The 24,061-nt window shown below is 40.9% G+C and overlaps 1 protein-coding gene across 1 annotated transcript; it reads right to left on the bottom strand.

Annotated features, from left to right (window-relative positions):
- Window positions 1–5,044: 5,044 nt before the first annotated feature.
- On the bottom strand, window positions 5,045–8,993 carry LOC142204408 (vomeronasal type-2 receptor 26-like). Its single transcript, XM_075275720.1, has 4 exons — window positions 8,985–8,993; window positions 7,807–8,034; window positions 7,525–7,648; window positions 5,045–5,967 (listed from the first exon to the last, which is right to left on the bottom strand). The coding sequence occupies exons 1-4, from the start codon at window positions 8,991–8,993 to the stop codon at window positions 5,045–5,047; spliced, it is 1,284 nt and encodes a 427-aa protein (XP_075131821.1).
- Between the last annotated feature and the right edge of the window lie 15,068 nt (window positions 8,994–24,061).

The raw sequence follows: 24,061 nt of genomic DNA on the forward strand, positions 1-24,061 counted from the left end.
GGAGTGAAAAACTAACACTGGGTGTAAGAGAAGGATCTCGATAACTGCCATATACAGATGGACCATGTTCCCGTAGTTATCCATTGGTTTAGCTGTGGATAGAAAACATATTACCTACTGCACATTATACCATAATGACTTACTGATATCAGTTATATTTAGGTAAACTTCAATTGTCAAAATCAGAATTTATTTAAAAAAAATCTATCAAATTTCTTTTATTTTCAAACATATATATATATATATATATATATATATATATATATATATATATATTCTAATTTAGTCAATATTATAATGTCAAAAGACGTCCGTTAAGTGAAAAATCTATATTAGGTGATTCATCATTTTAACATTTACATGTATATACGTAATATTTAAATTTGCAATACAATTCTATACGTCTTTAGATATTTTATATCTATTACAAATTTTGTTTATTGTTTCAAAAGTTTCGCATTAATTCAAAATTTGTAAATTATTCAGCTTTTTTTTCTGCACTTTCAGTATCGTTTCTAAGCTATTTGTAACAATAACAGCAAAAATGAGAATTTAGGAATTCTCTAATTCTAATATATACTTTACACTATTTTGATTAGTTATCTGAATTTCAATTTTTATATTTAGCGCAAAATAGGAATGCGAGAATTATTATTTTTTCTATTATGTTTTCTATTTTTCTTACATTTTTGTACAGTTTTAGTAATATCGAATTTTAAGCAAATTAGGTAGAGTTTGCAGAAATTGTATTTTATCTTCATCACTAGGATAGAATATTATAGTAGGCACGGTGTTGCAATAATGGATATTTTATTTACAATAAAAAAAACTCTAAAAATAGACAATGAAATGGCTTTATTTTGTGTAATAACTGGCTCGCCATCTGTTAGGGTAAGTTCACATGGAGTTTTTTGGTCCGGAACCTGAGGGCACCAAAATACGGGCAGCTGCAACTGAATGCCGATGTACTGCACCTGCATCCAGCCACGCACTCTGCTCCGGTTTAGGCCCAATGAATGGGCCTGGTCGGGAGGAGGGAGTGTCTTCAGGCCGAATCGCGAGGCGGAACGGCCTGAAGAATGAACATCTCGCTTCTTTTTCCAGGAGCCTGAGCGGCTCCAATTGATTTCAATGGGAGCCGTCTTTTTGGTCAGGATTTTGAGTCGGTTACGGCCTCCAAATCCTGACCAAGATACTCCGTGTGAACTTACCCTTAGTTTGATATATTAAGTTAAGACAAACTTATTAATACAACAATACATTTGTTGCGTTTCTCAGTCTCTGTGCAAGAAAATTAAATCTACAACAGCTATGAAGTGGTATAAATTTTTGGTTTTGTCTCACACCATTTTTTTTATAGCCAAATTTGGTTTGTCCAAAAATTTGCAGCTTTCTGAAGACACTGAATTTGACTCTAAAGACTTAATAAATTTGTTTCCAAATTTTTGAATTTTTACTTACTTGGCAGAAGGATGAACAATTTGCTGTTTAGAGAATAAAATTTACGATGGACGAAAAATAACAGTAGAATTACAAGGAACCCAATAAGAGTATACCGAGTGTCTTCTACTTACAATTCCTCCGGGTACCTCAAACTTCATCTGTAGCCGTGTATCTAATCTGTAGTCTGAAGTGTCTTATATACTGGAGAACACTCATATCAGTGGCCCCATAAGGGCAGAGTCATATTAACTTTATGACGATGATAATTATGACAATGAAATTGTAAGTAATTCTCTGGATGACAATTATGTGATAAATAAGCAGATGTTACCCTATGACTGGTGGTTGTAAAATATGTAGCATAATATAGAAAGTACTATAATAGGTGAGCTGTCCAAAATCTGTGTGAGGTGCCAGGCTGGTAGCACCACAATAAAATATTCTACTTTGAAAATCAAGTCAAATAGTTATAGTTTAATAACTACAGATACATAAATATGTAAACTAACAATAATCTCCCATATATATATATATATATATATATATATATATATATATATATATATAAATGAGTTTCTGTCTGTCTGTTCTTTATGTGCGACCAAACGACTGGACCCATCCTCACCAAATTGGGCACTCAAGTACATTAGGTCTCCAGGAAAGTTTTAGACTGGATCTCAGCTCCCTAGACTGTACCATTCCTGAGATACGGTATTCCAAAAAAATGGCCTGCATTAACCAATACAAGCCTGCAAGTCTTTCACTTATATTCAAACTGCCATAGACATGGTCACATGTCCCTTATCAGCCAATAGAAGCTCTCAGGTGCATAGTCTTCACATGCACACAGCTTTACTCCAGGTTTAGATAACAACCAAGCCATTTTTCTTCACTGCTGCATGTCAGCTTTAAAGGGATCCTATCATTAAAACTCTCTTTTTTCTCTCACTAACACATTGGAATAGCCTTAAGAAAGGCTATTCTTCTCCTACCTTTCAATGTCTTCTCTTCGCCGCCATTTGCTTGAAATCCCGGTCTTCATCGGTATGCAAATGAATTCTCTCGCAGAACTGGTGGCGGGTCTCAGCACTCAAACAGCACTTGGTGCATCCCCAGTGAGAGAACTCTCTCCAGCACCGCCTCCATCTTCTTCAGCAACGGCCTCTTCACACGACTTCTTTCGGCACACGGGGGATCAAAATTCAACGCATGTGCAAGTCGGCTCTGCCAGCGGGCCTGGGGCAGAGCCGACTTCACATGCAGGCAGACAATTTTTTTTTGGCCGCTTATGCAAGCAGGCGCAGTACGCCCTGTACTCCATAGAACTACAGGAGCTGTCAGCTGTTTTTGCACCTCCCCCAGGCCATTTTTGTCCCCAGACCTAAAGATTCTCTTTTTTTCCTTGAGAAGAGTTTTAATTTTAGAGTTGATCCATGGTTTGTTATTGGAGAAACACCTCATCTTTCTAGTTGATACCGTGTTGTCCACAAAGAAATTAATGTAGTCCGTTATGCAGTTTGTGAGTCCCTCAATGTTATCTGGCAATGAGTCTTGAAACACTTCCCATAATGTTATATTAAAACAGTCCCTCAGAATCTAGACACTTTTCTCTGACCAAATTTTCACTGTATGGGTAACCGCCGGTTCTCTGCGCACTAGTGGAGTGTATGTGGGTGTTACGATTCTGTTTGTTTATATAAAAATAATGTTTTGTTTTTTTTTCAACTACAGAACCGCTGGACTGCAGGACACTGCAGGTAGGTCCACAGACCCAGATGGGCGGCCGTGTGCCAGTACCAGGCAGCAGTATGTCTGAACAGGGAGTAACACACATGCACCAGTTAACTCCACTGGTTGAATGCGTTAGAGCAGCTACAGTGTGAACAGGCTGTGGCAAGGTTGTACCAGTTGACTTCACTGAGTAACCGTGTTGTGCAGCGTCAGTGTGAACAGGCGGCAAATGGAGATTTACTCCAGTTAACCTCACTGGGTAAATAGCTTTGTACAGCTTCAGTGTGAACAGGCTGCAATCAGGTTTTACACCAGTTGACTGCACTGGGTAAATGGCTGCAGCAAGACTGCCAATGCTTAAACGTCACCCCTGTCAGCAACACAAATGGCTCCGCACAGCTTGGAGCTATAACACACGTAGACAGTGACAGATAGCCTAGCTAAGAGACCAAGGCTGCTGCCAGTCCACCGGCTGGTACAGAGTCCACTGCACCGAGCCGTAGTGTGGAGCTGCCAGTTCAGGACTTACAGGTATTACTAACAGTGCCAGATGGAAGCTAAGGTAACCTCACACAGAGGCCTAGCCTAGCAACCTGCCTAACTACTGGAAGCAAGCTGGAGCTACTGTCATAACCTAGTCTCTAGTGTTTTAGGATAAAGTGTGAGCACCGGGCGGGTCATGCTCAGTAGGGCCACGATGGGACTTAACTTCTGAGCGACTCTGAAATGTCTGAGCATGCTCAGTAGGGAAAGACCTGGACCTATACTCCAGTCGCCTCACTGTCTGACGTCGAGGGCGAGAGAGGGGTTGGCCCGCAGGTGGCGCTGTGCGCCTGAAGGCAAACCTGCGGGAACCCATCCTAACAGTGGGTCGCAGATGTACAAAGTTGTGATCCAATCTGCCTAGGGGCGGTAGGGCAGATGAGTTATATACATCCCTTACATTGGCAAAGAGCAAGCCCAGCGTTTTGTTGTCTCTTGTGTGGCAGGTTACATACTGTGTGAAGCCCGGTAGAGTCGATGATGGAGAGACATGGTTGAAGTCTCCCAACACCAGGATGAGGACATGGGGGTGAGATGATTGAAGCTCGCTCATAAATAAGTCACTAAGCGGTAAGGTAAAGAATTATCTGTTTTTGCTTTATTAATACATACAGTGCATATGAAAAATATAACTTTTCGTTTCGATCTACAACTATCACAAAATGATGGATTTTTCTAGAAGTGACACACCACCTAAGTGATGCTCTTTTTTTTTTTTTTTTTTTTTTTTTTTTTTTACAAATTTGGACACACCAAGTTCAAAATGTTGGCCATCACTGGTATAGGGGAGCCCACATGCTGAAGGTTATGTGATCCTCATTTTTCTCTATAATATTCTGACAATCAATATATGAGATATTCATCCAAGTTTTTGGATTTTCTTGAATTGTAGACCAAATTTTTTTGGAGCTGAATAGCTTTGCTCCTGTTTGGTTGGGACACCCCTGACATGTCTCTGTTTCTATACAGTGTGTATATTGTTTACCCTGATAGCTATAACTAATATTATCTTTTCACTGACTATTACAGTGTTGTCATTTGATTTGGTCCAATAGGTCATTTACTTCCTACGGTGAAAAAGTTGCTGTTTTTGTGTCCGGGACGATCTCGGCTAAGCTCGATCTTTATATCTGTAGAGTTTTACTTGAATTTTTTGCACTGTCCCGGGGTTAGAAATGATATCCTTCTTTCTTTTACTGGTTGACTTTAGTTCTCTTGGCTTTTTTGTGTAATGTAATTCTGAATTTTAGAGTAGAAATATTTACTTTGTTAGCTCCTCTAAGCACAATAGACAATATCTGATATTCATGAAGATTTATTCTGTCTATTATCTGCTTGTTGCACCTTTATTCTTATTTCTCATCATAAGATATTCCTTAGAGTTCATCTCTGGTCTGAAGAGTAAAATGAAACATTTAGGAAAAAACATACAGATCAGTAACGCCCAACTAGACCCCAGGATGGCAAATACCTCCATGGCGACTGTATATTTTCCCCGGGCACTAAGAGATGATGGAATAAAAGATATCCAAACACTAAGAAAGGCCAACATACTAAATGTGATAAACTGGGCTTCATTAAAACTGTCTGGAAGTTTTCTGGCCAAGAAGGCCACTATGAAACTAATGGTGGCCAGAAGAAAGAGATAACCAAGCATAACCCAGAAGGCCATGTGTGACCTATCATTACAGTCCACAATGATGAGATCTGGTTTATCTTCTGTGTTGTATTGTGGTGATGGAGGAGCCAGTGACATCCAAGTGATACACAATAGTAATTGTAGAAGGAGACAGATACAAATAATGGAGTAGGAGACTCTTAGGGTTGTCCATTTTCTCAGGCTGCTTCCTGGTCTAGTGGCCATGAAAGCAAAAACCACCATGATGGTCTTGGCCAAAATACATGCAACACAGAGAGTGAAGATCAGACCAAAGGACACCTGACGTAGAAGACATTTGCCACGATCAGGGTAACCAATAAATCCCAAAGAGCTGAAGAAGCAAAGACTGAGGGACATCAGTAGAAGACAACTAAGGGAGTAATTGCTGGCTTTCACAAGTGGAGTATATTTATGGTGGAGGAAAAGAACCCAGAGAAGAACTGGAATGATTGAGGAGATTATGCTGCTTACAGCTAAGGAGACTCCTAATATATCTTCATAAGACAGGAACTCTATGGGTTTGAGGAGACACCTTGATTTTTCTGGATTTGGCCATTGGTCCCATGGACATCTGAAGCAGTTCAGGGAATCTATAGACAGAAAAAAATACTGTTATTTTTATACTTATATTAGATTTAGAGATGAGTAAAATTTTTTAAAAATTCAATTCGGCTGATTTGCCAAATTTTACTTAACGATTTGATCCAAATTAATTCACAGCAAATCCCGTAAACCCCTTTCTGACATTTGCCCTAATAGTACGGTGCAGCCAGGAAGGACTTTCCTCAAACCATGACAGAAGCATGTTGCACACATAGAATCTGTGTGCGCACCCTGATTTGCGGGTGTCAGTTATATGTAATGGCTGATACTGTACTTTGACACCTCTGGTTGGAGTGGTATTAACTCCTGAGTTACCACGGAAAAACATGAGAGGAGGTTTATGGTGAGAGAAGCTAAAAAAAATGCACCGCAACTTTTAAAAAGTTCCAGAGTTTTCATCAAAAGATGAAATATGTGCAAGGTCTTCCTGGGCATTCTGCTCTCTGGTTGTATAAACCTTCACATATGGTGTCCTGCAGTTTTCTGCTGCTCGTTGCTCTCCTGTATCCAATACTACTACAACTGGTTTATTTACATATAATTCTGCTACGAGAAACTATAAAACAACAAAAAGCTGAGTAAAGCCCAAGTGACCATAGTACAGGAGATCCAGGGAAAATGGACTGCAAATCCTGATTATGATACTGGTAAAATACTTCCTGACAGAGAAAATATGAGCGCAATAAGGAAAGCTACTCGATCTTTACAACTACAATCCCATCAGTAATAACACAAGCAGCTAGTCAGAAGTACATATAAGTACATAGACGGTCCGTACATTCGTTGACAACTGTGTAAAGCTGCAGACTCCTCAATGAGCAGTGTACAAGCAGCACAAGCTTTGAGAAAACATGCATAGGCTGTGAAGAGACCTACACCTCCCCCTACACTCCCTGTATTCCCATCTGGAGCCTAATGGTTTCTTAAGACAGACCTTCCCTAGTAACAGGGAGTGAACAGCAAATAAGCAAGAAGTGGGATACCTCGTGTCAGCAACATTATGGAGGTTTTTCAGGCAAAAAACAGCAACATTTTTAAATAAAGTGAATTACATTTTGGTTCAGAATCACATGCTCTATTAAAATGAGACTGAGCTGTGACCATTTAATAGTGATCACTGTTATTTAATGGATACATTTCTCCTTTTCAATAGTGACAATCTTTTGTCTTAATCGGTTGTCAACAGATACAACCCTGAATGCAGGACATTTCTATAGTCTGGGACCTGTCACAAAACCTAATCCTTGCCTGATAACCTGTCCACAATAAGGAGATCATGGCTGGATCACTGACTATAAAAATTTCCTACATTCATGGTCATGTAAATTGTCAACTAATCAAGACAAAAAAAAGTTACCAGGATGGATAAAGAAAAATCTTTAATTTCAAAAAGTTTAAATTTTTTCAATTTACAATTTTTTTTCACTTTTAAGTGTCTGCAGATTGAAATAAGCTTCTGTCCATGGAAAATTCCTTTAAGGGAGTTTGGGTTCAGGGAGACATTCTCTCTTTTTTTTTTTTTTTTAGAATATCTGGAATATCACCTTTTTGATTCGAGATCTCTCCTTGTAGACATGGGACACAGGCATAGCAACATGGTGGTTTGCCTTGCAGAACGGCCTTCCTGAATCCCAGGGTACAAGTATTACTACAGCGTGAGGATGGGACCTGGAAATATGAAAAAAATTATGTTATGATAAGGACCTCATGTGCACAATAGTGAATGGCTGGTCCAATATACAAATAGCTGGTCCAATTCCAACTACCAAAATTATCCACAACCAAAATTTTGAATTCTTATCATATATATTTCTATTTCTTCCCACCTGCTTACTCCCCAGGTTCCACATGATCTGACTTGAGTTCATGGTCAGAGTCCGATATGGAGGAGCTGTATCATTATAGTGGCCAATCTTGACATGTGTCAAGGTCCTGTCGGGCTTCATCTGCCAGTTGATAATGACGTAGACTCCGGGAGCATTTCCATTCTCATCAAAATAAGGTGCATTGTCCACTTTAATGTTAGGCCGAGCCCTACGGATATAGTAAGTGAGCTAAAGTGGGGAAGAAGATTTATCAGAAAAGAATCAATAAAGATAACATATAAACATCTCTGTTCTGTTTTTAGATATTAAAGCAGCAGTATTCACTCTCTTACCCCCTGTAGACACAGTACACTCAAAAAGTCATCAATGGTATGTTTCCTCAAAGGTAATTGCACCAATGTTCCATCTATGATTACAACAGTATCCACCATCTTTTTTCTATATTGAAAGCTATTTACTACTCACTCTTTCCCTTAAAATATTGGAGATTGGTGGGCAAAGTTACAACTATGGACAATTATGTGACTGTCTTTTTGATACCTCCTATGCTGACCTTCACGGATTTAGCTTGGTGGAACAAACCAATGGCAACCACCCTTTACCTAGTAAACATGACCCAATGCTTTCTCTTATGTTTCTATTAGTCAAAGCCGTGTTTCCCTTAACCTGCTAGTCATTTGCTATATCCCAATCCCAAGTTCCTCCATTAGTCACAGCTGGGAACTCTTTTTCTCCAGTAGACACAGTAAGGTTTGGGTGATGACTATGGGACATGTAGAGGCCACTATAGGACATTATACTGAGTACACTATAGGACATTATTCTTAAAAGGTTGTTCAAAATTATTATTTTTTCTATTTTCCCCGTCTAAGGGTATATCCACATGGAGTTTCTTTGCAGGCTGATTTTGAGGCAAAATCCATTCATTCAAAAAAGCAAAATGACCTGTCTTCAGGCATATTCCGCCTTGAAAAACCCATTGAAATCATTGGGAAGTGGAAAAAATACAAGTTTTTTTACATGGTTTTTGATGAGATTTTTGACGCAGTTCCCATTTTATGCTATAAATTTGACACCAGTCACCATGCAACTTAAAGAGGACCTTTCACCACCTCCATCAACTCCACTTCTTAACATCCACTCCACTAATTCCAACACAGATAGATTTTTTCTCTTACCTTCGCCATTCCTGAGCAACTAATACTATTAGTTTTGGTGCTTGATATATACGATTTCGGCTCTGTACTGTCAGGAGGGTGGGGTCAGGCATGAGTAGAAAAGGGATGTGATTCTGAGCTCTTACACTTAGTGACACTGATTGGAGCTCAGAATCAGCCCCCCCCCCCGCCTGACCCTGCCCATCAGACATTACCGAGCTTAAATATCACATCAGGCACCAAAACTAACTGCTCGGGAATGGTGGGGGCCAAATAGCTTAAATTGTCTTAAGGTCCAGGGGGATTATATTGAGTACAGCACATGCAGTATAATATATTATTATTACCTGCCATGGTTTGAAGTTCCCAATATCTGCACAGGTCCCATTGGAGAACGGTCCCTCACCTACTTTGCAGCTTTTCTTCTAAAGCTTTGGATACAAGATGGACTGCAGAATAAATAGCATAAGTTGTTTTCAGGCTGGAGATATAGTTGGAATTGTTCCTAACATCTTCTATACGTTCCGATCCCGTGCATTTCTTCCCTGGGTTCTCCAAAGAAGCTGTTTGGTTCTGAGAAAGAAATTGGCAGGTGAACACTTTCTCCCAATACATTCTGGTCCACTTTGCAGTTCTAGACGTAGATGGATGGATCTTGGCCAGGAACTGACTTAGTCCTGGGACAACATAATCTTCAACAAATAGTCCAAGACTACCCGATAAAACTAGAAGATAATTTGTAATGGACAACAACACAGACCTGGCCCAACCAGCATTGGCAATAAAGATCTTCCCGGTGATATTCTGCTTCACCATCTCATTCAAAATAGGAACAAATTCAGATTCAATAGCGTAAATGACTATAACCGTAGCTGTGGACTCTTTTATGGCCTGTACTATACGTGGGGCATTGCGATCTGGTTGGCCAAGCCGAATATATTCCATGAAGGCCACACAAGCTCCAGCCTTGACTATTTCTTCCTTTAGTGGTTGGATTCCCTGAAGGCCGTAATCATTGTCAAGAGCCACAAGACCAATCCAGGTCCAACCAAAGGTGAGAATAAGCTGAGCCAGTCCTTTAGACTGGACCGTGTCACTCGGGATAGTCCTGAAGAAGGATGGAAATATTCTCTTGTTACTTAAGAGGGAAATACCAGAAGATGAACTGATCTGCAAACATAAAATACATTAAATGCATATGTAATATAGTGATATAGACATTAATAAAAAATTTGGGTAGATTTTGTCCATATTTACGTAAAAGTGAGAAACGGTGGCGTTATGGCTGTTTTTGTGCTGGCTGTCAAATGTCCGATTAATAACAATGGCAGTGAATGGGTCTATTGCTTACTCCACATATCTTTTTAAGTATGATCAGAGGTTGCTGTACAAATGAGATGGGTGGCTGGACTGGGAAAAATTCTGAGAGGTTGGGGTGATATACAGGGATTTGGCTTCCATCATCCTTAATTTGTACTAATTGAAGGGAGTCCTAACGTCATTTACCATGTCATGTGTCATCACGTCCTGCTCTCTAAAGCTTTTACTTCAAAGCTTCTTACCTGTGGATACTTGACAGTTCCCAAAACATGAGCCAAGATGATTGAATTGGATGAAATAGTGGCCCCAAATGTAACAGTGAAGAGTGGTCTAGAATTGCATTGGTGGTCGTTGATTGCTTTCCTAGAGTCAGTCAGGAACTGTAAAGCCCCTTGTAAATCATAGTGAGGTATATTACACAGATCATACATCTGGAATCCTAGTGTTATATTTGGCAGAATATTGGGATCTTTGTTGATTTCTTCAATTGTAAACAGGAATGACTGGATCCGGTGGTAATATTCCAAGCTGAACCTTCAAAAACCACAAAGGGGAAAAAAATATTCAACATTTAATTTTATTTCTTTTATATATATCTTGTTATTGTTTTCTCTTTTTTGTAACTTAGTAGAGTTTCAGTTTTCAGTTCAGTCATTGAAGAACTTTTAGAAAATTGGGACCCCAGCCTCCATTGTTTTACTCTTACTAAACCTTTGGATGCCTGTCCTTTAGTGTTATGATCTTGAAGCAATAACACATCCTCTATATCAGGACTAGAGATGGGCGAACCTCAAAAGACTTGTGCTGATGAATATTTGTGAGCTTTTCACTTTGGCAAATTTGGGTCCCTTTTACCCACGTCATGACACAGACGTGTCCCACATGACCACTGAGGCCCAATCACCGGGGCATGTCACCTCAGCCAGCGGGTTCGGATGTAACCCAAAGCTTTTACCGAATTCAGTTTGAATTTGGTTCGATCTGAAATGGTGCACTCATCCCTAATCAATGATAGTCTTATGTTGATACCCTGCGTCAGGGCTGTGGAGTCACTCTGCCTCCAGCTTCAGAATAAAATGTTTAATTATTTTTAATTATATTATACAATTATCAATATTGTAAATTTCATATTCGGAGGAGAGCTGGGTTTTATTGATAATTTTATAGATCACCACAAAGTAATTAATGTGGAAATTGCATAATTCATAGGGCGTTTTGACATTTGACCATCTCAATCCTTTATCATAGTGTTATGGTCTGCAGGTTAACTAAAAAAACCTAAAACAATAACCTGCGGATCCCAACTACCCTCTGCAGCTCAGTGCAGCTGCTAAAGAAATACCAGTCTAGTCAGTACCTCTGAACTAGACAGAGACCAATTCAGAGTGTGTGCTACCAGTGCAATCTGAACAAGGCAGCTTGCTGCCCAACTAACAGTGCAATTCTAACTCAGGGGTAAATTCTAGCTAAGGCTAACTAAGGAGTAACCACACTGAAACCCATACACACACATGAATGAACGAGGATCTGGAATGAGGCTAGGGCAGCGGGCTGAGCCACCTGCCTCGTTAAATAGGGGAAAAGCGGTCCCAACCAACCAACCAGCCCAGCTGCCCACGCTGGGCGCACATTGGCTGACACCCTTTTCAGACAGGCCACCAACCACGCCCAGCTGCTGCAAGGAAGTTAACCCCTGCTAAGCGGGGCTGCCATCAAGTAAGAGAGTCTCAAAAACAAAAGGGAATATGGACACCGAGCAGACCGTAGTGTAGTAGTCTTATAGACGTTGGAAAAATTAAACAGAGGAATGACGCTCACCTTAAAGGGTTGTGAGCCCAAGTCACAACTCTGAAATCACAATCTGAGATGACCAAAGGGTTTCTCTTCAAATTGGGGCAGCATGTTCCTAACACCTCATGGGTGTATAATCGTACAATCAAAGGACCAACAAACCGGATTCCAGATGAATCCGGCAAAAAGGAACTGCGCTCTTCGTAATTGGAAAATATAGATTTATTGGCATCAAACTCACACGAAACGCGTTGTGTGTGAGTTTGATGCCAATAAATCTATATTTTCCAATTAAGAAGAGCGCAGTTCCTTTTTGCCGGATTCATCTGGAATCCGGTTTGTTGGTCCTTTGATTGTATCAAGTAAGAGAGGGTGACAGACACAACAACAGAGGAGCGGTGTTAGGATGGGGTCCCGCAGATTTGCCTTCCGGCGCACAGCGCCACCTGCTGGCCAATCCAACCCTCGCTCCCGGCGGCGTGCAGTGAAGTCTCTGGAGACTAAGACTCAGTTTTCTCCGACTGAGCATGCTCGGACTTTTTGGAGCCGCTCACAGCCTAAGTGCCAGTTCTCCCCGACTGAGCATGAGCGGTGAGGTCATGGCCACTGCCCCTATTGGGCGGGGACTTCCCTTTAAAAAGAGTGAGTCGACGCCCACCCGGCGCTCACACTTTATCTGAAAATTACTAGTCCTAATGACAGTAGTCCCAGGGAGAGTCTCCAGTGGTCAGGCAGGTTGCAGTATAGGGTGCTATTAGATAGACCAGTAAATCCTGAATATACTGACAGCTCTACACCAAGGCCTGGAGCAATAGACATTATTCCGGCCTGTGGAGCTGCAGCAGGTTTGGTTTCCCAGATAGCCGTGCTTGCCCTGTCTAACATCATTGGAAGCTCATAGCTGTGTGCAGGAGCTCTCCTAGCTACTGCAGGGTCCTAGGTGTTTGACCACTCCTAGTTGAGTGCAGGAGCACCCCTAGCATTGCCGGGGATTATGTTTGTCGCTGACCTGGGGTGAGTGTTAATCCTGGGCAGCTGTCTTGTGTTTTGTTTCCAGCCTGTTCACATTGGGAGCTGCACTGTCTTTCACTCAGTGAGATTAACTGGTGAACTTGTGTTGCTCCCAGTCCACACTGTGCGGTACCGCCGTACTGTTGCATACAGATATACAGCCGCCCATAGGGCCTGTGGAGCTCGCTGCAGTGCCTTTGCAGCCCAAGAGGTTCTGCAGTTTTAAAAATATTATTTTTATATATATACCCAGAACCATAACAAGCGGGCTGCGACCCGACCCCTTGGCCGCAGCTGCTGCACTGTCCTAACACATAGTCACTAAGAGAGATCCTTAAAAGAAAACATACATTGAAAAAAGCAACAGTGAATGTATAAACAAGGTCTATAATCATTACATAGTTTCAGCTACTACCTGTATCCTTACCCTTCAAGCCTTCAATTTAGAGGATTTGGAAAAAAAGATGAACATGACCCACACAAAGAATGGCTACAGTCCGAAGAAATTTAATCTTCTCACTCTAGCGCACCAAAGGACAGGGGTCATACATTTACAATGCATAAACTTCTAGCCATCAAAAGAAATCATAGACCAAAGAAGCTTAATTGGACTTAGTCTGTTGAAGGGGACCTGTGGGGCCTCCCAATATGGCTGTGAACACTAAGACCCAACCAGTAACCCAGTGTAAAATAGCTCCATTCAACAATACGTGAACCATGGGTTAAAATCTGCCAAAGCTATGGATATAGATAAATGCTTAGCTACAACATTTTATTAAATTTTAGTGATATAACAACAAGATTTGAGCCAATAAGTAGATTAAACCCGGACCCCAATTCTCTGAGAAAGATAGAAATTTGAAATTCTTTTCGGCTTTTCCATTGTATTTCTATGAATATGGAAAGCAGCGGGAATGATTTTCCTCTACAATATGTGTACAGCATATCAGCAACAATCTAAGACTGACTTACAATGTGCAGTTGGTCTTGGGAGGCCGGACGTTGAAGGTAAGTTTTTGGTAGATCTTCTCAGTGTTGATAGGTAATAAAACTCCATACATGATCACCTACTGTACATTATACCATAGGTCCACATTAGGTAACATTTTATTTGTATATCACATACATTGTTACAAGTTTCAATAGCCAAAATAAGAATTTAATCCAAAAAATATATTACATTTCACTTTGATTTTAATTTATGTAATTGTGAAACTTAAGTGAAAAATTTACAGTCAATATTGTAATATAGAAGTGGATTTTAAGAGGAGAATGTATAATAAGTGACTTATAATTTTTAGGTATGCTATACCCAAGTATCTACTGTTAGGGAAGTGCCAGACAGCAGTTCCCCAGTGCTGTAGATGAACCCCGGGAAAGGGGCACAAAAGACAGTGAGCCCTGGTCTGAAAACCCCCCACTGTCCCTTCCTACTTGCCGGTCCTATCCTAGGTAATAGGTGACAACTGGACGACAATACCCTTCCTAAATACGTGACACACAAAACGCGGACAAGATAAACAATAACAAGGGAGGTCAGCTAGCCAGGGGTCAGTAACAGTCGAGCAATGCAGTGTCAAAATCGCTATCCAAAAGCGTAGTCAATAGGGAAAGCCAGAGGTCAAGAATCAGAATACAAGAATAAACAGCAAGAGAAAAGCCAGCACACACAAGGCAATAGCAAGCACCAATGTGAATGTGAGCCAAGAATAAATAGGGAGGAAGAACCCACCCTGGAGTTGATAGGTGGACCGGCTGTCAATCACAGAGCAAGGCTAAAATTAACCACTTAATGAACAGAGGCAAACAAGGGCAGAAGAAGGGTGTGGTGGAAGGGTGGCGTAGTGACCCGAACAGGCAGAGACGTTACAACTACTTTTAGATGTTAGCCACAATTATGTATGTCTTAATAAATTTTAGACAGATTTTGTTTGGTATTTTAGACATTTGTTATAGTTAAAAATTATGAAATAAGTCAAGTATTTTTTTCTATTCACCTACAGTATAATTATAAGGATTTGACAAATAAAATCTCTAGAATTTTAAATTCTTATTTTTTAAAAAAAAATTTAATATCAGATTCAAAAATGGAATTAAAGAATTTGTAGAATTTTATTTCAACTTTATCACTATAATAACTATTTAAATATTTCAATTATTGCAATAAAACTTTTTGAAATTATGAAAAAATAAGTACTAAAAATTAAAAAACAACATTGGGTGTTAAGAGAAGCATCTCAAAAATTCTGAATACTTGTGAACTCTGTTACCAGTTATCTATTGATTAGCTATTATCAACTACAGTGCATGATACCATAGGTCAGCATTAGGTAATGTTTTAATACCAGGTTATATTTTAAAAGTCAAATCTGTAGTATCCTACAGAATAGAAATTTTAGCTAAAAACTATGTGATTTTAATTTTCAGGTGTATTACCACTGTAAACTTTGAAATGCTTTTAGAAATTTTACATATATTAGTACATTTTTTTGCTTTTTCCAAAGTTTTATATTATTAAAAATTAAAAAATAATTTCGATATTTTTCTGTCAACTTACAGTATAGTTATAAGGATTTGGCAGATTAAGAAAATGTAGAATATGAAATTTTTAAAATAACTTCAAAATGTTAAAATTACATCAAAATGATACTATTAAAATTAGAATGTAATTTGTTTCGGCCTCCTAACTTAATTTTTATATTTATAAACAAAATGTTACTTAGGCTGAGGCCCCACGTTGCAGAAACACAGCTTTTTTTAATGGTTTTTGAGCCAAAGCTAAGAACAGCTACAAAAGGAATCGGAAATAAATAGTAAGTACTTATACTTCTATCTTCTGCTCCATCCACTCTTGGTTTTGGCTCAAAAAACCGCAACAAAATCTGCAACAAAAAAAGCTGCGTTTCCACAACGTGGGGCCTCAAACTGTAATTTTTAAATGTTTATTTAATCATATTTTAAGTTACAAAATGTGGAATTCATCAGGAATAATTTGCAGTATTTCAATTTCATCTTTATCACTTGAATAAAGAAATCTGTAAATTACAATAATGAATACAACATTTATAAAAAATTTGAGCTCAAATTTATGAAATCATTTAGTTTTGAGCATTGACTGGTATTTCACATGTTAGTCAGTTGGATTAAGATAACCAAAATTTGTTAAGATGCACATCGGAGTGTCAGAAAATTACATCCACAAGAGCTATGGGCTGATGTAAATTTTTGCTTATTTATTTTTTAGATAATCAAAAAGTTAGATATTTTTTTTTTTACAAAACTTGGCTTACGCAAGAATTTGCGAGTTTTAGAAGTTGGTAAAGTTGGCGCTCAAGGCTTGATCGATTGCTTCTGAAATTTTAATATTTTGATTTACTGTAATTTACAAAAGGTTGAATATTTTTCTGTTTATGGACTACAATCTACCATGGGTGACTAGTAAGAGTAGAATCACATTTATGGTCACAGTCTCTGTATGCAGTAGGTGTATGAAGGACTTACTAGGAGTATTCTGTATATCTTCTTACAATTCCCCGGGTACTTCCCACTTCACCAGTATCGGTTTATCCAATGTGTAATAGTCTGAAGTGTCTTATATACTGGAGAACACTCATATCCGTAGCCCCATAAGGGCACGGTGTGAATCATTTCTGACACTGATAATTATGGTGATGGAATTATAGGCATTTCCCTGGATGACAATTAGGTGACACAAGATCAGATGTTACTTCTCTAGTTCTTGCGTACTGTACAAGCTGTAAAACTCATAAAATGACTGATGATTCTAAAAAATTGTATATAATATAAAAAGTAAAAAAAAAAATCTCTCGCTTCATCCAAGTTCTCTAACCAAAATGTGCACAAGGTACAAGAGGGTAGAATTGGTTCTACAGAAGTGGAAGTTTGATCTAAATTTCAGGAAATCTTTGATTCACCAAGAATCCGGATTTATTCATTCTTCGATGTATCAAATCACATTTTTTTTATCAAAATGGCTGCTGCACATGTTAGTACAAGGAGCAGGGAACGCTGAGAACACGGGATCACCCACAAAGTCAAGCGTGCAGCTAATCAGCAGCCAGCCGCCCCGGTGATGTCACAGCCCTATAAAAAGCAGCGGCCATTTTAGGTACAGTCATTTCACATCGCTCTTACTGCAGGGACAGACATCATCAGGAGCTCGGGACAGTGATAGAAAACGGATAGAAGTTCAGGGAAAAAGGATTGCTAGTAAAGAGGAATTATAGGGAGGAAATGAAAGAAGAATTTGGGGAGGTTGCAGCCTCATTGACAGAGAGAAACTTAATACACATTGCAGTGCTCACTGCCGCTATACTGCTGCTCATTACTCATACCTCGAAGCAGAGTAAGGGGGTGTGGCAGCATGGTCACTTACTGAGGCCTGAACTCCCAGTGTCAAGTCGCGGTCGTGTTTTGACCAGTGACTCAATGGTTGTAGATTGGTTGACTCAGTCATCCAATTCATCCTAAGTCACATCAGACACCCCAAGCCAAGAGCTGGTGGGTTCGTCAGACACAACCCTTAGGTGGCATAGCCTGGGAGCAGGCCATGTGCCGCCAGGTGTCCTGAACCTGCCTCTGTTCTTTTCTGTTCCCTCAGCTAGAGAGTTACTCTATGTTGTGGACTCAGATCCACTATATTGTGAGGATGAGATACTACTGGACAGTCAGCAGCTAGTGTCCACCCAAGATCTAGAGGAGACTTCTGCAGCTTCCTCTGGTAGTACTGATGAGGAGAGTGACGTGGCAGCTGGTGTTGCGAGCAGTCAGGCTCCTGGCTTAGAGACCATTGAGGAGGACATCAGTGACCTGCAGACATTATTGATTGATGATGTAGCCAATCGCAATTGGAATGACTACTGGCTCTCCACATGTTAGACCTTCACTACCGGGGGAAAATGGGGGCCTTTTTTACACCCCTTGAGAGGGAGGACAAAAGAGACATGCTATGTAGCAAGTTGGCCACTGCCTATCTGCACCATCATCCATCCTCTCGCATGTCTGTCCAGGGCAGCCCTGAGTGCTCAACTTGCACTGCATGGTAGCTGTGGGAGGGAGTTGGGGTGGCAGGAGCAGTATGGGCTCCATCAACAGCAGCCTGAGCCTAGAGTTGTTGATGAGCAGTTTTCTTAACCTGAATAGTGAAGAAGATTCTCATCAGCAGCTAGACACAGAGCAGAACTTGAACCACCAGCAAGTGGTGGCATACTTAGATTGTACCCTGCCACCTGTCATGGAAAATCCACTGCACTTCTGATCAGCCAAACTGGATTTGTGGCTGCAACTGGCTGAGTTTGACCTGGAAAAGCTGTCCTGCTTGGCCAGTAGTGTGGCATCAGAGCAGGTGTTTAGTGCGGCAGGAGCCATAGTTACACCAAGTAGAACTGGCCTGTCCACCCAAAATTTGTAGAGACTCATCTTTGTGAAAATGAATCAGGCATGGATCAGCCAGGATTTTCACCTACCAATGCCTGATGAAGCAGATTAAATGATCCATGCTGCCTCACCACACTCTGTCACTGGGTCCCTGTATGGCCTCCTCATGCTACTTATGCCTCCCCACTCTGCCACTGGGTGACTGTATGGCCTCCTCACGCTGCTGCAACCTTCATACTCTGCCACTGGGTCACTATATGTTTATACACAGAGAGAGAAAGAAACCCACTTGGGAACCACTGATGTCACTTCTTATAAAACTTGTGATATATTAAAATTCAAATACTGAAACTGTGAATGCTAAAAAATACAATCACCGTGGCCATCAAAACTGCACCTAGAATAGCAACTCCAAAAATGTAATAGTGGGAATGGTAGAAAACTGCCTGTATTAAACTTTCTCTTAACAGGTGTAAAACCCCATTCCCTCAATCAGAATAGCAAGGTGAGGATATGTGCTTGCAGGCTGGGCACGTAAAACCCTAAAGGATCCAATCAGACAATGCTGTGTGTGTGAGACAAACTCCCCCTCCCCTGAGGCTACTGGTTTAGTGCCACGCCAACAGGGGTAGAGGGAAGTGATCACCACACCAAATGTATACTAAAAACCATCCAAAATGTAAGCGCCATCCAACACCCACTAAGTGTTCATCCGTTCAATCCGTTTCATCTATTATATAGAGTCATCAGGGGCTGAATGAGCTGTGAAGACTGCTATTCCAGACAAGGTGGTTGAACATTGATATGAACTGACCGGTGGCAGGTCGGCTCTGATAATCAGTGGCGAGTTGCCCTGCCGCTTCACACCCTTATAATGAGTCTCAACCCCCTTCTACCTACATCAAGCAGCCAATCGCTGCCCTTTTCTTTTCTATAAAATAGATGACCTGTGTTGCTGTTGCTACCTGTTATGGTCAGCAGGGTTTATTAAAAAAAACTTAAATGAAAACCCCACGGAGCCCTCTGGGCCACTGACTACTAACCAACCTGGTGTGAATACAGACTAACAGTTCCTGTCACTGCAGCTAAATTAAATGACCATGTGCGCTCTGTTGCAATTCACAGAGCCCTGTGCAGTCAGAGCAGCCGCACAAATAAACAAACTGGCTAGCCTGAACTCCAGGACTAGCCAGAGACCAAGTAAACCCTGTGTGCAGTTCCACCCAACCCCCCAGGCAACTACTGCCAAGCCCACTCCCAGTCACCCTGTCTGGGAAGTATTGCTAGCTGCCCCTACAGAGTTGTACCACACATACAAGGCAGCATGCTGCCTGACTACCAGTGGCATTGCTAGCTCAGGGGTCTTTTGCTAACTAGGGCAATTCTAAGAATATTTCAGGCAGGAACCCAAGCACACACAACACACATCAATTCAGGTTTTGAATGAGATCAAAGAGCGACGCCCATATCATGGCCGCAGTTACTGCACAATCCTAACACTACCACATACTTATTGTTAGTACTTGCAGTGGTGAATGACATGACAGTAGAACAAGTGTTTCTCCTCTCTTTTTTTTTTTTATCCCTTCCCTGTCTTTTTCCAGTAATTTTACTGCACAGACTACATCATTTTAAGTGACGGCAGTTCTGACACTGTATAATTTTCTTTTTTTTTTTTTTTTCAAAAGATTCTATAGCAGAAAAAATGCTGAAAGAAATGTAATTTACATTCAAAGGGTGACTTGTTCAACCAAAAAACATACTGTATTGTTAAAGGGATTCTATCATTAAAACACAATTTTTCTTGTTGACACGTAGGAATAGCCTTAGGAAAGGCTATTCTTCTCCTACCTTTAGATGTCTTCTCTGCGCCGCCGTTCTGAATAAATCCCGGTTTTAGTCGGTATGCAAATGAGTTCTCTCGCAGCACTGGGGGTGTCCCGAATGCTGTGAAAGAACTCTCCAACGCTGCCTCCATCTTCTTCAGGAACGGCCTCTTCACGCATCTTCTTCCTGCGCTGGAGGTCAAACTACTGTGACCATATAGGTTTTCTGCAGTGAGTATAACAGATTTAAAGGGAGTCTATCATTGGTGTCAGTGGTTTTGATGTAGACATTCCTGGCTAGCCTACTACTACCTTCTTTTTTTCTATTCTCCACACCGTTCTGTTGTAATCCTGGTTAACTACTTTATGTAAATGAGCTCCCCGAGCACCCTGGCCATTCCCTAGGACCTCTGAGCAGCCCCCACACCAAAATGGCGCTCTAACATACACAGTACCACTCTGAATGGAGCAGAACTGGGCATGCCCAAAAATTCAAATCCAGCTGCGCGATCTGGGGGAATTTTGGCCACTCTACAACATTGCTCGAGGTCATTGACATTTGTGGGCATTTGTTTCTGCACAGCTCAACATTTCAATTGGGTTGAGATCTGGATTTTCAGCGATTTCATTGTAGATTGGCGGGTGAGCTTGGTCATGTGTTGGGCACCTAAGGTTTTTTTTAGCTATTTTTTTTTTTTTTAAATGCAGATTGTGAGTCCCACAATGTACATTTTTCCCTATCAGTATGTCTTTTTGGAACATGGGATGGAAATCTATGCAAACACAGGGAGAACATACAAACTCCTTGCAGATGGTTTTACTGTATGCCCTTGGCAGGATTTGAAGACCAGGACTCCAGTGCTGTGAGGCTGCAGTGCTGACCACTGAACCACCGTGTGGCTCAGTGGTTAGCAATGCAGCCTCGCAGCGCTGGGTCCTGGTGTTCAAATCCCACCAAGGGCAAAAAACCATCTGCAAGGAGTTTGTATGTTCTCCCCATGTTTGCATGGATTTACATCCCATATTCCCAAAAAAGACATACTGATAGGGGAGAAAAATGTACATTGTGAGCTCTATGTGGGGCTCACAATCTACATAAAAAAAAGTCTGCTCATTTCTGATAGGTATGGACGTATAGAACGGGTGAGTAGTGACAGCAGCACCTTGTATAAAATTATATTCCTACAGTCCATTATTTACATAGCTGAGTGATCGACTTACAAAGAGTATTAGTCTTGTGCTTACGATTCCCACAATCTTCCTGTCTTCCCCTTCCTCTAAGTAACCATCTTCCTATTTTATATACCCAAGAACCTCATGTCAGGCTAACCCCAGGGCATTGCAGGAGTACATTATTGTGATTAGAATATCATTGTAATAGTCGCTGAGACCTTGGATACTTTCACAAGATGCTCAGGATGATAATTATGTGATGCAGATGTGACCTCTAGGGTTGAGTGATCGGGATTGGAAAAGATTGGATCCCGATCGGCAATCAAGTAAATTTCACGATCAGGTTCCAAACCCGCCTAAAAAAGATCGGGAACGGAATTCCGATCCCGATCGCTCAACCCTAGTTACCTGTACAGAACCACTGCCGCATCCCAGAACTCCGGGCCGTTGTTCTCTGTCCTCTCCTTTCTCATTCAGACACTGGCAAAGCGCCATACATGCCCCACCTTCCTAGGCTAGTGTTACTGATGCTTTTTTAATCACTGCACAACATGGAGCCCAAAAATTGAAGCCTTCAATTTTTGGACTCCACACTGTGTAGTGAATAGGATCATTTTTAAAATCTGATTTTCGATTATTAAAAAAATCCCATTGACTTGCATTAGGGTTGGAATTGGGATCGGGTTCGGATAGAAAATGATTGGAAATCGGATCCTGAAATCTCAAGATAGGCTGAACCCTAGTGACCTCCTATATCTAAAAAGGTCACAGAATGACTGATAATACACAGTCACTGCAGCAACAACATTGGGAATCGTCATCCTCAAAATTTAGTAGGTACCACCCTCTATTTACTGTACAATGTGAAGGAACATCGTTCATCGCGCCATAGGGTGGAGATGGTGCAGTTATGAGAAGGCCCGTGATGGTGGCCTTGCTGTTCACAGTGGCTTTTGGCAAAGTGATGAGGTGGACACACTGAGGTGTTTGGGTGCCCTTGATGTTTGGTGGTTAAAACAGAAACTCAAGGATCAGTTTATTTTGTAATAATCATTCAACAACATGGACGCACAATTCACTTACATCATTGGTGGTTATTGCTGTTCATCCTTTCCACCAACGCCTAGTTTTCAACCCCTCTTGGTGAAATGCAGGGTACATTTTGGCCATGGTTAAGTCTCCATGTTTAGATGTTAACAACAGATTCTGTGATTATGGGGCCCAATGACAAGGCACTGCCTTCTAACCCTATCTACCACTAACTACCCTATACAGTTGCCACAATATAACTCCCTGGACTATGGCTACCTCCATAAGACCATAATTCTGTTCCTTTCATTACATCCTTCACAAAGAACTCATATATAGGGTTGAGCAATCAGAATCCGAAAAGATCGGATCCCGATCGACGATCGAGCAAATTTCACGATCAGGATCGGCTGGAAAATTATCGAAAATCACGTGCAGTAATGGGAAGCCACAACAGGCTACTCATTTCTCTAAAGCAACTAATTCAGCCTTTGTATTAAGTGGTTCCTCTATCAGTCTCCCTCATGGTGGCAGCTACTCTACAGACAGCCAAAAGATGTTTCAAAAACTGTGACCTTTCTTCCCACATGTGAAGGACATGGTCATACATCTAAGGAGCTTCATGAAAATGACTTCTTTCTGAAAGGGCACCAAGATGACCATTGTTGTTGCTTCATCCATGTTATGTCCACTTCTTGGCAGGTCCAGCACAGAACCTAACGAAATTTGGCAAGCAATTTGTCAACTGTGCCATGGTAGGAGGGTGACCTGTTAGGGTGCTGAGAATTGAAATCTGTACTTGGGTACTGTACTCAACACAATCTCAGTCCTTTCCACACATATTAATCTCACAGGCAAATATATGCCAGTAACAAATACAAAACTTCAAATAACAGTAAGAAATTTACATCACATTTGGGTTCCTCGTCAAATTCTCTATCAGATGGATATGTCACATGCACCCCTTTCCATTTGAAAAAAAAATCTACTTGGTTCCAAGATGGTAGCTTTCAAAATGTCCACAGGATTGGACATCTACTCATACAGATTTGGCCTCTACCTCTTAGCAGCATACCATACACTGGATGTCATTCCCAGCCACCATTTCCATTTATTTAGAGGTTTCCATTCGACCACAGTGTACTTGTGCAATGTGAGAAAAAAGACTAATCCCCCCCCCCACACACACACACACTGGGTGAATTTTCCCCTGAGTCAGCATGGACCCCCAGCCAAAATTTTACCAGTATAGTCTAACACCCCAGACTGCCACCAATCTACTGTTTGGAGAACTTGTGGCACTTGGGTGAGCTCTACTTCCTCTTCTCAGACCAGTTATGTCACATCCATTGGGCCCATGGTATGGCTGTAGTTTAATTGTAGTAATTAAAAGAGGGATCAGCTGCAATACCATTCACAACCACTATACCATGTACAGCGCTGTGGTTGGAATAGGCTGCAGTACCTATCCAACACTGCAGTTGCTTCAATCAGCTAATCAGTGGGGATACCAGGTGCTGGACCCAAAGGACAGGTCATGAATATCAAGGT

The sequence above is a fragment of the Leptodactylus fuscus genome, chromosome 5 (assembly GCF_031893055.1).
Source record: "Leptodactylus fuscus isolate aLepFus1 chromosome 5, aLepFus1.hap2, whole genome shotgun sequence".
Classification (NCBI taxonomy): domain Eukaryota; kingdom Metazoa; phylum Chordata; class Amphibia; order Anura; family Leptodactylidae; genus Leptodactylus; species Leptodactylus fuscus.